Raw genomic sequence first — 16,048 nt, forward strand, 5'->3', positions numbered from 1 at the left:
AAGGGGACCCAGCTCCCCCTGACGCCTCTCTCCGACTATCCGCAGGCCCAGCAGCTTCCCTCTGTGCTACCCCTAGCACCTTGAACAAAGATGTGCCTTGGGTGAATTGTGTTTCTCCTACCCCACAGTTAGCTCCCTAAAGGCAAGAACTGGCCCCCAGGGCCCAGGAATAGCACCAGATGCCTGTCTGCTAAAGTTCTTTTTTAAAAGGAAACACACCTGAGCCCTAGCCCCCTTCTCCCCACTGAGGATAGGGAGGGTGGAAGGGTGAAGGGCGAGGATGGGAAATGGGGTGGGAGGGACGGGGAGACACACCTTGCCTGGACAGCACAGTGATGGGGATGCCAGGGTCACTGAGCTTGATGAACGGGCCGCACTCGCTGTCAATGCCCTCACGGGCCAGGAGAAGGTTTTTAGTGCACACATTTCCATGAACTAGGTCTTTATCCTCCTGTAGAGTAAAAAGGGTAAAATAAGCCAGCTACCCATGGGTATAACCCCCTTCCTTCCTTCCTTCCCTCTGTTTCTGAGCCTGGCCCCTCATGTCATCTCCATATTCGCCAGCAACAGCCATGCCCAGGCAGTCGAGCTGTCCCCCAATTAGTTCTCTGTGTCTTGGGTACCTTATATTATGTTCTTCTGCCCCAGTTCCCTCACCAGAGAAACAGAGATAATGGTGGAGCAGGCCTCCTAGGGCATTTGTGAGAATAACACTAGTAAGAACCTGTATAACAACCTGAACAGCTGACTCATGGTAAGCACTACTGATGCTAGCAATTTCACTCATTCATTTGACAAGTATCACATTATTTCCACTCTTACCTATAGTGCATTATAGAAGTCAGTCCTCTGATGTGATAAAACCTCCTTTGAAACAGGATTCATACACAAGCACACGGGCAGCCCCAAAGGAGTTTTTAGTAAGCACCGGGCACACCTGTGGCCAACCACAGAGCCTGGGCTCCAGCAGCCCACCTGGCTAGACCTTCTTCCTGCCACCCCCTAGAGGTCATTCTGGTTCCTGGTGGAGACCACAGTAGGTACACTTACCAAGTAACTCAGGGCGCTGGCCAGCTGTTTGGCAACTTTGAACTTCCATGGTGTGGTGAGGACATCACTTTTCCGGTGCATGAAGAGATCTAGAGGCCCCCCCTCCACAAACTCTTCCACCATGATATCTACAAGCACAAAAGTACGCACATCTGGGACCTTCTGTCGATCTGGGACAGTATTTTCCCTCACCCTTTGAGGAGAGCCCACTTTAATGGCTGGTACTCAGCTTGGGAGGACGCCAACATCTTAGTGAGGTACAAACGCCACAGTGCTTCCACCTCTGCCCAGAGCTTCTTCCACTCTGACCCCTCAGCTTACTCACCCCACCCTCTCGGGTCCAGAACAGTGTGCAGCTTGAGGTGACAACACATAACGTTCAAGAAATGAGTGAAAGACAAATGGCACTAAATTCTATGCTATTAAGCATGAGACCTGCTCAGTACCTCATGTTTCTGAACCGTAAGAAGAGGCAAGAAGCTCAGGCAATGCGAAGGTGGCATCAGCCCCAAATTGTCATTATAGCACTCACACTCCCCAAACAGGGAGCAACCTCCCCTTCCAAAGCAAATACACTTACTCTCCACGTCTCGGACACAGACGCCGTAGAGGTACACGATGTGTTTGTGGGAGACCTGCCTCATCATGCTGGCTGCCTCAAAGAAAGCCTGTGGGAGAATAGGACAAGGGAATGTCAAGGATCAGACTCCACGGCTCTGGTGCCAAAGGGGTTCTACTGAGAGGAAAGTCAATCAGTCCCACTGTCATCATCCTAGGCCTTGAAAACCTAATAGGATACAGAGCCAGGCTGGTAGCAGAGGCTAGGTGACAATTTCCCCATTGGATACTCATATCCACCACTTTCTCTTCCTTTAAACTATGGGAAATAACAATGTTTGACACTGTAGTAGAATAAACAAAAACCAGATCTCTGTCAAGACTTGGCTTTATCACTCTCTGTGTGGGATCCTGGCCTTTATCTTTCTAGATAAAGGCTGTCATAGTGACAGCCTTAGACTACATCAGGGATTGTGAGAAGATTTAGCTAGAGGGTCCAGAGAACCACGAGGACCTCTAGATAGGAAACAGAGGAGAATGAGAGGGGCAGAGAGGGCACAGGCTGCTCAACCTACTTCATCTTCAGTCTTCCCTCACTTATTTTATATACCTCTTTTTCTAAGACTGTAGAAAGGAAGAAGTCTGAAGAAAGGAATTCAGACTAAATGACAAGTTTGAAAACCACCAGACCAAAAAAGGGCAAGGGTTCTTCCTGGCTCACGACACTCCACTGGCTCCAGAACTAGAGAAGGGATGGGGTTCTGAGGAAGACACTTGCCAGAGAAATGTCCCTGTGGCTGGGGTCTAAGACTTTGAGGATGACTTTTATTCTCTTTTCTTCAGAGGTTCCTTCATCGTCCTTATAATCCACCAGAGTACCGGAGTAGATGTGTGTCCGTGTGCCTCTCCCAAGGTGCTCTCCCTGAAAGAGGAAGGAAGAGGAGTTTGGGGTGACTTCTCTCTGGGGCTGCAGTGACATGAGAGCTGAGCCAAGCACTAAGGCCCCAATGGGAACACATAGTACCAGAAGGGGCAGGGCTAGGACAAAAGAGTCTCTGAGGCTCACAGACTCTTGGAGCCTCATCCTGGTCAGGCCTCCAAAAGGAACACAAAGCTACGCAGCAAAACACAAATGTGGTATTTCCCGGGCCCCGGGAGACAGTTAATTCCCAAATGGTTCCTTCCTTTCTGCCTCCAGAAACAACCTGTGGCTGAAACATAATCCTGACCAATCACAAAACTTCCAGCAGCACCACTATCAGCCTCCAATGACATCAGCCCCCAACCTTGGCCTCCAGAGTGGACTCAGAGAGGACCCTGGCGGGGCTTTACTAGAGGCTGGGGAACAAAGACAGGGGCTCATTAGTGCTGGTTCAACTGCTCACTGGCCATTTAACTTAAGAAATGTTCTTTCACCACGCTCCATCTCTGCCCACTATTATAAACGGGAAATCACGGCACTTGTTCTAGAATCAAGTGAAGAGATAGGAGTAAAGACTCCTGGTCTAGACCCTGGCATATTGTGGGGAAAAACCATCTGCTGGGCTTATGTGTTCTGTTTGATTGTCCTCTAGATGAGGTACTTGTTCATTCATTTTCCACCCATCTACCCAGCCTGCATGTGTGTGTATGTGCATACATGCTAAGCTTTAATATCTGTGATGCATTTACATGTGGATTTGCCCAAGCAGTCCCACAGTGGGGAGGGGGTAAAGACAGAGGCAGAGACTGGAAGGGTGGGCCCTCAGTTTCCTCAATGGAAGAGGAGAACACCACCAATTAAGTGCTATGAGGACTAAATGAAATCATCACACATAACCATCTCTCTCTAAGGACCCTTCCAGTTCAAGTTTAATAATTCTGATTTAAACATTTTTATTGGAAAATCAAAATGTGATTCATAAAACTTGGGCACTTTCAAGCTACTGACATTAATCTCACAAAATCTGTAGGATGAGGTGCTATATTTCTATTATCCCACGACTCTCTCTGTAAATGCAGAAAGATTCCCTTGGAATCAGCCCTGCCCCCTAGAGGAACGTACACAATTGTTAATCGGGTATATTAATTTGCACAAATGCCACCATTTGTCATCTGTCATAGCAGAGTGGCAATGCATCTGCCCTGTCTCCCGTATCCTGGCAAGGTTCTGTGACTATTCATTAAACCACATCTGTCATGAAGTGATTCATCAAGGTTCTGGGAGGTTGTGTTCCCAGAACATCCCGTAAAAGCCATATGCTTTCAGAATAATTACTCTTCCCCAGAAGGGCTGCTTTATTCCAGTGGCCAAGTCATGGCAGCAGGACTCCACAGCAACCACAGAGCCCCATGCATGTTCCACAACAGCCTCCTTCCATGCCATTCCCTCTGCCTTGGCCGGGTACTTGCTGTGCATCCTCTGCAACTCTGCTTTGACGCTGCTTTCTCCAGGAAGCCATCTTGGTCCTCTCAAGGCTAGGTGGCATGGTCCTCTCTGACAGTCCCAAATCCTGCTGTACTTCCCTACTTAGGACTTAACGTCACTTAACTTAATGTGATTATCTACTTAAGATGCTAGAGCTGGCTCCTCCACCACACTGTGGGCCTGCCAAGGTTGCAATCATACTGGCATGCCAAAGTGCTCAGTCTGTTGGCTAGGTGAGCATTGGGAGCATGGTGGATGGCCGTGAACTGCCCCGAGGCTCGAGGGCAAGGAAAGAAGGGAGGGCTCAAGTACGGTGCCAAGTTTAGACAGAAAAAAGGCCAGAGTACTGTTGCTCTGGTGATTTTAATCTTTGGCCACAGCTCCAACCCCACCAGAAGGAATAGAAAACAATAAAAACTGGCCTTCAGTGAAGAATTATCCAAAGTGAAGTGAGAGGTGGTTGTAGCTGTGGGCTTCTACTCCCGGAAAACTCTACCCGACAATTTTAGGGATTAACTTTAAAAAATAAACTAGGAAAAAAAAATAAACTAGGAACCCAACCCCATGCCTGCTGCCTTCCACCAGGTTCCCTAATAGATGTGACCCCACAATTCGCTCTCCAACACCTCCCAAGTGTTGCAGTCTCTCCCAGGCAGTCAATGGTCCCTTCCCTCCAAGACTCCTGGCATGTTGTCTCCTCAGCCTCCCTGGTGTGTGGCTCTGTGTTCAGGGCCTGGGGTGGGGGCATGAGACAGAAAGCAGGATTTGCCCTGGGCCTCACACCCCTAGCCAAAGCCAAAGGGAAGCTACAAGGGAAACTGGGCCTGCCTATGGCTACAGACTCTGGGCAAATGTCCCCCCAGGTGGACACTGGTCCAAGGGATCTATTTCTGAAGACAGTTCTCTTGCAGGCCAACATTGTACATCTCCTGCTCTCTTACTGCATTCTGTATTCCCCAGCTTTGCTCCCTCTGGAAGCATCAGAAAGCCTAGGAACTGAACTTTAGTAGTGCTTTGTCACACAGCATGTAGTGGGTTAATGAGGGGCATCAGCGCAGACTCCCCCATGGACAGCCGATTCTCACTGCCCTGTCAGCATTCCTACCAAGTTCTCCAACTCTTCCTATCCACTGAAGACTCACAACAGAAGGTCCTATAACCCTAGATAACCCCACAAAGCCTGATTAATCCATTTCCCTCAAAGAGAAAGTATCTCTGGGGAACCTCAGCAAGGCTGGGTAAGAATGACAGGGCAGTGGCTGAACAGCTTTAAATATGAAAGGAAAGCCTCCTTACTTTTTTTTCCGATAGGATTCCCCATACCCAGACTTCACTCCCCAAAACCTCAGACTGCTCACTGTGGTGAGGCAGGACCAAGGTACACCCAAGAACCTTAGCAATGACTCACTTGCACAATATCCTTCTTGAGGATCCGGTCAAAACTCAGCTGGCTCATGGGGTAGACTGGCTGCCACTCTTGGGCTTTCTTAGTAGCCACCAGCAGATTGGAGATCTCTGTGGAAGAGAGTGAAGAAGTCTGACTGGGGTAGTGAAGGTCCCAGATCCCAGTCGGTCAATGCCTGCCAACCATGACATATTTGTACATGTGTTGGTTCAATCATTCAGTAAATGTTTACTGCGTACTTGATTTATGTTCCTCCAGGAGCTTACAGACTAGTAGACCATTAAAATGGTCAAATAATCAGCCAATCAAAAGAAAAGTTCCAATTTGTGCAGCTATTCTCCAAACCAGGCCCAGGTATTCTAGGGTTGACACAGCAGGATACATTCTGATAGCAGAACTTAGAAAAGGTCTGCCTACGGAAGTGAAATTTTAGTATCTGAGAAGAGAAACTACCCACTGGCAAGGAACGTGTCTATCTCATTTCCTGCTCTATCTCCACAGCCTGGTATATAGCAGGTACTCAGGAAGTATCTGTTACACATGTGAATGAATAGGATGTGAGCTGAAGGATGAGAGGTGAAGGGGGAGGAAGAAGAAGTACCTCGGGTCTTGGAAGTGACGGGATCTGAGGCAGGATGGTCAAACAACACTGGTCTTATGCAAAAGAACAGGACAGGTAAGCCAGAGAAAAGGTCAAGCCTGAACCTCTTAGGGCTCCCAGCAATGCCTGATTCCAAGGAGGTGCTAACTAAATGTACAGATCATGAGCAGGCCAGCCCCCAAATTCTACTGATTCAAAGGGCAAACCAAACACTTTACAAAATCTGGTGAATCATGATGAACAGAGGTGGCTAATGCAATTTAGAATCCACAGAAGCCACCATGGAGCCACTTCAAGCTATGTCATTGTGGGGGAAGAAAGCACCTTCCCGATTCAGACTGGCAGTGAGAGGATTCTGGAACCCTAGAAGAAGCCTATCGATTAGCTACTGAGGACCTGGTCCCTACAGCAGGCCAAGTAACTGGAACAAAGTCTCTCAAATCCTTACTTCTCTGTAGGGCTTTCCTTTTTTTTTTTTTTTTTTTTCCAGCTCATATTTTCTGATTGCTTTCTCTTTGCCAGCCACTGTCCTAAGAACTTCACTCACATTAATTCCTTCATTCTAGGACAATTCTATGAGGTACACAGTATTTTTATCATCCTCCTTTTTATTCTCTAGGTCAGAAAACAGAGATTCAGAGTTATTAAACAGCTTGCCCCCAAGGGCAGGCAGCTAGTAAGCCCTAGAATCTGCTTTCACCCTTAAGTCACAGATGGCTCCAGTCTCTCATCTTCTCATAGCACACATGGCCCTAGTGGGGGGTATAAACCTGGGAGTCAGAAACTGGATTCAGGCACAAGCCCCACTTTGTTATTGTATCCTGGGTACCCTTTCTCCAGTCTATTCTCCTCCATTCTGTTATCCTGATCCACTCTGTCACTTGGATAAAAGCAGATTCCAGGCAACTCAGGACTGCCCTGATGGAGAAAAGACCCAGAAAGGGCCACTTGAATGGTGTTCCCAGGGAAGGGCTGGCACAGTAGAGCTGTTTTGAAAATTATAGAGGACTATTGGACAGCCCGGGTGGCTCAGTGGTTTAGTGCTGCCTTCAGCTCAGGGCGTGATCCTGGAGTTCTGGGATCAAGTCCCACGTCAGGCTCCCTGCATGGAGCCTGCTTCTCCTTCTACCTGTGTCTCTGGCCCCTGTGTGTGTGCATCTCACATGAATAAATAAAATTTTTAAAAATTATAGAGGTAGACAAAAACAGGCACCATTTATGGGCTGATGATTTGCATGGCTGCTTCAGGGAGCATGGCACTGAAGTCAACTGTGTGAGTGAGGGGGAGCTGTTCAAACTGTTTTCTCACTAGAAAAATGGGAGACAAAGTCTCTGCTGTGAGGGACAACCAAGGGCTTACTACCTTCAGTGCCTGGTGTTATGGAGAGTCCTCCAAAACTGGCAGTCTTGTGGTTAAGACCATGATTACATCCTTTTTTTTTTAAGTTTGTTTGTTTGTTTGTTTGTTTGTTTATTTATGAGAGAGAGAGAGAGAGAGAGAGAGAGAGAGAAAAGCAGAGACACAGGCAGAAGGAGAAGCAGGCTCCATGCAGGGAACCCAATGTGGGACTCGACCCTGGGACTCCAGGATCATGCCCTGGGCCGAAGGCAGGCGCTAAACCGCTGAGCCACCCAGGGATCCCCACATGATTACATCCTGGCCAGTGTCATCATCCTTGTACCAGCTGTTTGGCAATAGTCTGCCTAAGTTCTCAGTGTCAGAGCCAAAGGGTGCAGATATCAAGCCCCTAGTTCCACTTCACGGATGAAGATGTAGAAGAGTTAGTGATGGCTGAGCCAGTATCCCTTTCTTACCATGGTCACCCTCAGACTTGCAAAGGGGCAGAGGGGCTGGCTAGACAACACGCACAGAGATGTGGATTTGCTTTATTGTCACATCCACTCTGGCCATCTGCTTTTCCTTTGTTGGTTTTCTGGTTGCATTTTCAAGTGAGAAACCCAGGTTGAAATCAGACCATCAGAGCCTTGCAGTTATAAGGGCAGAAGCACTGAGGAACCCAAAATGACCCTCTCCTTAATTTTCATGATTTCACCACTTCTCTAATTTGCAGGTGGTGGAGGGAAGTCAGAGGGCTTCTGATGGCCCACAGAAGCAAGCCTCATACACAGGGCTTATTCCTCCTCTCCCTAGGTCAGGAGAACTGGTCCTTGCCCCAGAGCCTTGGGCTAATGGCTGCCCCTGCACCTTCGCATGGCGTGTGATGGGATGTATGGGAAAGATCACCAGAGCTGGAGTGAGAAGACTTGAGTTTAGTTCCCTGTTCATCCTCTACCTACCTAGGAAAATAGAATGGGGATTACAACACTCTGGCTTGTTCTGAAGAGTAAATGACTCAAAACATGGAAAACCCTCAAACAGGGCCTGGTGAAGTAATAGCAGCTGCCATCATCATCATCATCATCATCACTACTTGTTGCTACTATTATAACTACTACTGATACCACTAGCAAGGCCCTAAACATCTCTGAGCCTCCATTCCCACATCTCTAAAATAGCTACAGAGAGCTATTGTACAGATGGAATAAATGCAAATATGCATGCAAAGTGCTTGAGATTAGTAGGCACCCACCAATATGGTATCTACTGCTGTAATTGTTCACCTGACAGACATCAGTGAACACAGATTCCATGCTAGGTGTGGTGTACATTAGTCACAGGGTGTTAAGACAGATCCAGATTCTATCTTAAGAGTTTATACTCAAGTGGGAGAGACAGACACTAAACACATTCAGTGTGGAGTTCCAGGAGCCTCATCAGGAGCCATAAGAAGGATTCAATCTGTTCCTGTGCTTCTCCTGCCACAGCTACTGGCTCCCAGATCTGCACTAGTAGGGGTGGCATCTATACCAGAGACCTCCCCAGCTAGTTCCAGCAAAGAAATCATGTCCCAGTCTCCTGTCTACCACCAGTCCTCACTACCTGTGGACGCTGTCCTCTATCTCCTCAACCTCACCCTGAGACCAATCCCAAGGAGAGTATAAAGTACTCCTACTACCTGGAAGGAGACATTATATGACTAAATAGGGTCATTGAGCTTTAAGGTTTCAACTCACTCAGGTATCAGGGCCAAGCAGCAGATGTGTTTTCACCCTTGTGGAACATCTTCAAGCATGAAAACAAAGGCTGCAGTTACCCCCGAAGCTGTCAGGAAACCCTATCTGATCAACAAGAACGTAAGCCCTTCCTCTTTCACAGAGTGCAGTGGCAGCCTCTTACTGGGAGGCCAAAAAGTGGCTCGAACATCAAGAACCCAGGCCCCTTTGGGTTCTACTGCCGCTTCCTCTGCCCACCCATGACATAAAGGCTCACAAACCTCCTTAAAGGAACCAGATATGTCTCAGACAAAGAGACTCCTCAGAGTACCTCCCACCACACTTCCTGGGGCCTCAGAACCACTGCGCTGCCCACCCCTCCTCTGAAGCCCGATCTCTTCTTAGGAAAGGATTAGATACATTTAGGTAACACCTTGCGGTATGGGAATGTCAAAAAACCATTGGGGTAGCCTGCTCAAACCCCTCTGACCTTGGCCCTCAGTGAAACCTACTTCACTTCTCCAGTACTCAATTTTCTCATCTATAAGATGCGGCATTTGACCATATGATCCTAACCATCCTTCCAGTGCTTACATGTGTCTTGGAGCATCACTAAGGGGCAAAGGGGATCCCTGAGGGGACAGGGCCTAGCTCTGGCCCAGGGAGACCCACCTCGGGGCTTGGGCTGGCAGCAGCGCTTCAGCACGAAGCTGATGTTGTCCGTACGCAGGATCTGCTTCTTGAGGTGGCTCATCAGGTCCCCTAGGCTGGGGAAGCTGCGGTCTGAGCCGTGCAGGCTATAGCGGCCCTTCTGCACCTCAATCTGAAAATTCTTGAACTGTTTCTGGCCACCCAGCATCTGCCATTCAGGAAAATGACCAGAAACAATTTGTTTTCAAAGGGTCAAGCCAATGTGCCACGGGTACATAATCTGGTAACAACAGGGGAAGCTGGACAAAAGATACCTAGAACTCCATACTACCTCTGTAACATTTCTGTAAATCCATAATTATTCAAAAATAAAAAACATGATCAACAAGTAAACAATCAATCAGTCAATCCAGAAGATGACACTGATCAAAGGGAGTTAACACTAGGGAGAAAACATAACTAAGCAGTGACCTCTATGACAACATCACCTTGTTTTAAACCTGTAAGATGAAGTTAATTGAAAAACCAACCTCACAGGACTGCTGCTATGATTACATGACATAATAAAAACACTTAGTAAGCACTTTATAAAGATTTGCAAATATTGTACACGAAATAATAATTACTATTAACAATATTTATCCAGGAAGTCCCTCAAACTGAGCCTTTCCAGGCTGTGAATCTACTTAAGGAGAACCACCTTAGGTGGTGGTGGTAGGTGGTCTGATTTATTTTCAGGGTTCTAGGGTACCACAGAGAGGAAGTATAGGCAGAGGTTTTCCTTCATGGGCACTTTCTGTACAGAGACAAATATTTTCATGACTAAGGATGAGGGCCAGAAAGATCTACTTATGGTGTGGACCAGAACAAGTTATTTAAGATCTCAATGTCCTGGTTTATTCACCTGTACAATGGGGATAATACCACCTACCTCACAGGCTCAGTGTAAGGTTTAAATGAAGACATGGAGGTAAAGTGTTCAGCACAGTGTCTGGTGAGCTACAATGAACAGCAGGAGTAATCATATCTAAGATCCTGTTTTCCCCAGGTAATGACACCTGGGGGACCATGCTACTGAGTTGCTGACATATTACAGCATAAGCTGGTCCCACTTCAGAAAGCGGCTGGGCTATCTTGTGCACCCACACATGTTAAAAACATGAAACTTCCTTCCAAGACTGATGCATGCAGAAGACAGGCATGCTGCCCCAGGAACAAACCTGACAAGTTCTGATGCACTGTGTCCATACCAGCCACAAGGCCTCACCATTCAGGAACACCCCCAGGCAGGCAGTGGCACCTAGACACTTTGCCCAGGACACCTGGCAGTGCTGGGTTCCTTCTACCATTTCCTCTTCCCTCTCTTGACAGAGTTTAGTCCCCAGGGGATCCCCAGTACTTTTCCTTCCAGCATCTGAGGTCTGTGGCCTGCTGATGTGCTTGACTTCTACCCTGAAGCTCCCCTGCCTCTCCCTGATGCCCCAGTTCTCCCAATTCATGCTAACCTAGTCAACATCAGTGTCTTTATCTGGACTAACTCTGTAAAAATCATTGTCTTATAAAATATTCCATTTCCTGTATTTAAAAAAGTTGCATGAATGACAAAGGCAGTATTGTGGTCTAGTGAGGTAAGGTCAGCAATTCTGGCTTCTATCTTTGTTATCAGAATCTCTCTCACATCATTCCTGACTTCCAGCTACACTAGAGTCACTACAAGTAGAGTCATCTCCGCTTGTGAAAACATGAGACAGCAAGTCATCTGTTAAAATGTCTGAAGCTACCATTTGGGGAAAACTGTGTTAGTCCAGGTTACCGAGCCAGTCTTCTTGGCACCGACATATACCAGTAAGTGCCACAGATAGGACTCTGGGCCTGTGATTTTGTCACTGAGTGTAAAACAAACCACTCCAAACAAGTGCATTAAACTTGACAAATGTTTGGTCTGACTGGTTTTCTGGCCACACTTTACATTCCAGAGCCATCACGGACCCCTGTCACGGGTCTCTTGAGGGAAGAAAGGGTCATAAAGAGGAAACATTCTGGGTCTGGCTGCTCAGGAAGTCTTCTCTTGAAGAGTGGGGTTGTCCTAGTCAGAACTGCCAGGGATTTTCTCAGAAACCCAGGCTCTTCTATGCCCACCCCCCTAGAGTGGTACTCTCTGGAGTAGCTTCTGGGCTGGCTGCACTAAACAACCCTGTGGCCATATGACTTGGCCTGACTGACCAAGATTTTTCCTGACTGACCTCAGATTTTTCAAAGCAGGTGACAGTCATGAGAATATTGTCGAAGTCGGTACAGCTCCACCTCAGCACATACATCCCCTCCTCGCTTCCTTCTTGCCGCAACTTATTGATGGCGTATTCTGTGCTAGAGGGAGAGAAAGGGAGAAAAAGCTCATACCAAGAAGAACACCCTAGAGCCCATGGGATATCCAGGATATCCACTTCTCTGGGTGGCTCAAGTCCTCTGGCCCCCTCACATTCCCCATCCTGGGTCCTATGAAGTCCTGTCTGACACATGGGGCAAGCTGACATGCCAAGGAGCCTTGAGACACATCAAGTCTCCAAGGTCTAGAAGAGGACTCTCCTGCTGCCCAAGGCACTGAGCCCTCCTTGTCCCTGACTTCCCCACCACATATGTGGTCTCCAGCTAGAGGCAGGAGATACTCCCCTAGAGGTGATGTGGAGCTGCCCACCACAGAGTGCCCACCATAGAGTGGGGTCCCTCTCCACCATCCCTAGGCAGCCCAACTAGAACATGAGCCTCAGGAGAGCACAAATTTGGGGCTATTCTGTTCACTGCTGTATCCCCAGTACCCAAAGCACATTTGGCTCATAGTAGCTACTCAGTAAATAAGAAATTGAATAATTAACACTGAATAAAAAACAAACAAAAAAGAATTAGATATTAATAGGGAATATGCCTGTCTTACATTCCTTTGTATCTCCAGGATCAATCGGTCCTAACACACAGAGGGCAGTGAACAGGCACTAAATAAATCTACAAGTGAGGTTACCACATGTCTTGTGAGTGGTGCTCACTAAGGGTCAGTGAAAGAGGACTGACATGGTCAACATGTGTAAGAAAGGCAGAGACAAACTACTCCATGACCTGAAACAACTTCATGCCTTTGCATATGATGATCCCTCACCTAGAAGACCCTTTTCCTTAAGACCTGTCAATCTTAAAAGAAAAAAAAAAAAAGACTTGTCAATCTTCACTGATTCTTCAAAGTTTAATCTGATCTGAATGCTGCCTACTCAGAAGAGGCAATGAATTCCAGCCTCCCACAGAACACGAAACATTCACTGATCCAGCAAATATTTACAGAGTGCCTATGGTATGTGCCAGCCCTTGCTATGGGTGCTGAGGAAAAGCAGTGAGCCAAACACACAGGCCCTCTGCCTCTGTGCAGCTCATTCTGGACAGCAAGGCTAGACAGACAAGCAACAAATGGACATGGAAACAAACAAAGCAAGTCTCAGGAGATAATAAATACCACTTAAGAAAAATAAAGCACAGATCCCTGGGTGGCTCAGCGGTTTAGTGCCTGCCTTCGGCCCAGGGCATGATCCTGGAGTCCCGGGATCAAGTCCCACGTCGGGCTCCCTGCATGGAGCTTGCTTTTCCTCTGCCTTGTCTCTGCCTCTCTCCCTCCTCTCTCTCTCTCTGTCTCTCATGAATAAATAAATGAAATCTTAAAAAAAAAAAAAAAAAGAAAAATAAAGCAGAGTGAAGGAGCAAGGAAGTGTGGGGTGTGAAGGAGGAAAAGGTATTGTTACTTCATAGAAGGTGGTCAGGGAAGGCTTCACTGATAAGGTGATATCTGAGGGAAGTGGTGGCTGTATACATTCCAGAGCAACAGCATTCTAGGCCACGGGGAAGAGCAAGAGCAAGGGCCCTGAAGCCGAACTGTGGTTGGGATATTTGAGAAATGTGCTTTATTATAATGCTCAACACCCTGCTCTGCACATCTTTGTGCATCTATCTCCTCATGAGTCTGTGAGCTTCTTAAGCCAGGGTTCACCCACAATAAACTAGCTGTCCTCAGGTAACTGGCATAGGGAAGAGATGGGAACCTATCATGAGGAAGGCAGCTGAAGAAATGCTTCCCCAGATTGGTTTGGGAGGACAGACTCAGAAGAAATACAGCAGCTGTTTTCCTCTGAAGAACAGTCCTACATAAAAGGAAGTACACTGAATCCCTATTGCTTCAAACAGCAGAAGTCAAATGAGTAGGAAGAAGTTAGAGAGAGGCAAACTTCAACTCCCTCGCAGAGAGGTCCGTATGCCTGTAACTGTCAGAGCTATAATCTGCTGGCTGCCATATGCAGTACTAATACCTCAGCGCCAGAGGTATCTGAGTAAGCGCTACTGGTTCTGAGATGCAGGTGGGACAAGATGTCCACCAAAGCCCCTTCCAGCCCTCAGGCTTGGTCACCTCACTGTTCCCACCATTTATCTGCACTTTTAGAACAAGCCGACTCAGGATGCCACCGCTTACTACAGTGAAATGGAACCCGTGTCCTTTTTATCTGTGTTTGGCACAGCAAGGGGTTAGGAAGCATAACATTTCTTGGTCAGCTATGGAGAAGTGAAGGGGTTAAACTATGAGGAAACCCAAGGGGGAAGAAGGAAGGGTCTATGGCACAAACCGAGGTAAGAGATGACAGGAAGGCCTGACCAGTGGATAGGAGTGATGGAAAAGAGGGTACCAAATAAGTCCTAAACAACACATTCAACCAGCCCCCACCTAAACAACTGATGACACCTGTGTCTGAGAAGGCCACACTCCCCACCACTAAAATGTGGTTCTCTTCACACCAAGGGCAACCGAAAAGGTGCCAGAACCAACCAGATTGGACCGTGACAACCATTCTGTATGTTGTGGACGATCAATGGGGGAGCCACATCAGTGCAGAGGTAATGATGGGCATCTGCTGTGAGCCGGAAGTAGCCGTCTACCAGGGACACAAAGGACAAGGCCTCCTCATGGGATGAGAGCTTCAGTTCCTGGCAAGAGAGAAGACACGCCCATGGTTATATCATGTGCTGATCACCTCAGGCACCTGGCTTTATGAGGAGGTACACAGTGAGAAGATATTTAAAACACAATGCAGAACACATGACCTCAAAGGTAACTGTACACCCCTTGCATTTATACACGATTTTGACTGTTCATCATATGTTTCTTGTCTATTATCTCCCAACTATCAGATGAGGTATGATGTGTTTGTGTGGGACAAAGGGTAGAAGAGGCAGCTGGGGCAGGCAGACCTATGGAGAGGCTCCCACCGGGGTCCAGAAGGAGGAGCAAGTCTGCATCTCAGGCACAGTGATAAAAGTGGAGGTAAAAAAAAAAAAAAAAGTAGAGAGAGTAGGAGCAGAGTGCAGGCAAGTGGAACCCTGGCTTCAGCACAAAGCAATGACTGACTCAGCATCGTTACCATTTTATAGAAAAGGAAACAGAGGCACAGGGGCTTCATCTCATCAGAGTTGGTCTAGAAGGTGAAACGCCCAGATTTTAATCCAGGAATGGTCCCCCAGATAATGATGAGTTTGCTAGATTAAGTCCAGAGACCTCTGAGGGTTTGGAAGCAGGTAGAGAATCTTACCCAAAGTGGGAGAGCAAAGGCAAAAATGAGAGGATGAGAGAGGAAACTTCCACAGAAAGGTTTTCAAAAAAAACACCTGGGAGGTCAAGACAGGCAAATTTTTTTTTTTTTTTTTGGTCTTGATCATACAGCCCTGAACAAAAATTGCCCATCTAAGAGGATCCATGGGCTTAACCAGGAACATCTCCTGGTGAAGAAGGGTATGGAAAGCCATTTAGAGTTTTGACTCAGAAGAACATTAAGCACCACCAGAGCCTTCTGAGGGCAAAATGATATGTGAGAATAAGACTGTCTATAGTACTGGAGAAAGGGCGGGCGGATGGCAGAGAATAACAGAGACAAGAAAAATCAGTCAAAAGGAGAGGGATAAATAAGAAGCAACTAGAAAGGATGGAAGTAAGTGGAGCTAATGACAGTTAGCTATCTTGCCAAAGGAAAAGTCAGCTGTGGACTTGTGAACCAAGGAGGCAAAGGCCACCACAGAGACAGTTATTCAGTAAGAAGACTCTGTGCTAAGCATGCCTCCTTGCATCCACCTGCAGATCCCCAAAGAGCAAATCCCCAAAGGGCAAATTCAAAATAGTCTGGTTTGGGCAGCCCTTCACCCAATCATGTAAAAAAGCAAGACCACATAAGCACTTAAGTTCCCTAGAACAGAAGTCTGAATGGAAATGGGAGACGTCAAGAAGAGGCAGAGAGAAGAGATA

At 47.3% G+C, this 16,048-nt stretch overlaps 1 protein-coding gene across 4 annotated transcripts in view; it reads right to left on the minus strand.

The window, feature by feature from the left end:
- The window catches only part of JAK1 (Janus kinase 1), a 155,564-nt gene that overhangs the window by 9,888 nt on the left and 129,628 nt on the right, over nt 1–16,048 (minus strand). For all 4 annotated transcript variants that reach the window (XM_077892135.1, XM_077892137.1, XM_077892136.1 and 1 more), the window contains 8 exons: nt 14,582–14,739; nt 11,970–12,093; nt 9,748–9,934; nt 5,424–5,530; nt 2,387–2,530; nt 1,631–1,718; nt 1,051–1,178; nt 316–451 (listed from right to left, as the gene is read on the minus strand). In XM_077892135.1, the coding sequence (XP_077748261.1) occupies nt 316–451; nt 1,051–1,178; nt 1,631–1,718; nt 2,387–2,530; nt 5,424–5,530; nt 9,748–9,934; nt 11,970–12,093; nt 14,582–14,739 (1,072 nt within the window). The remainder of the gene's footprint in view (nt 1–315; nt 452–1,050; nt 1,179–1,630; nt 1,719–2,386; nt 2,531–5,423; nt 5,531–9,747; nt 9,935–11,969; nt 12,094–14,581; nt 14,740–16,048) is intronic.

Source organism: Canis aureus, chromosome 3 (genome assembly GCF_053574225.1).
Source record: "Canis aureus isolate CA01 chromosome 3, VMU_Caureus_v.1.0, whole genome shotgun sequence".
NCBI classification, from domain to species: domain Eukaryota; kingdom Metazoa; phylum Chordata; class Mammalia; order Carnivora; family Canidae; genus Canis; species Canis aureus.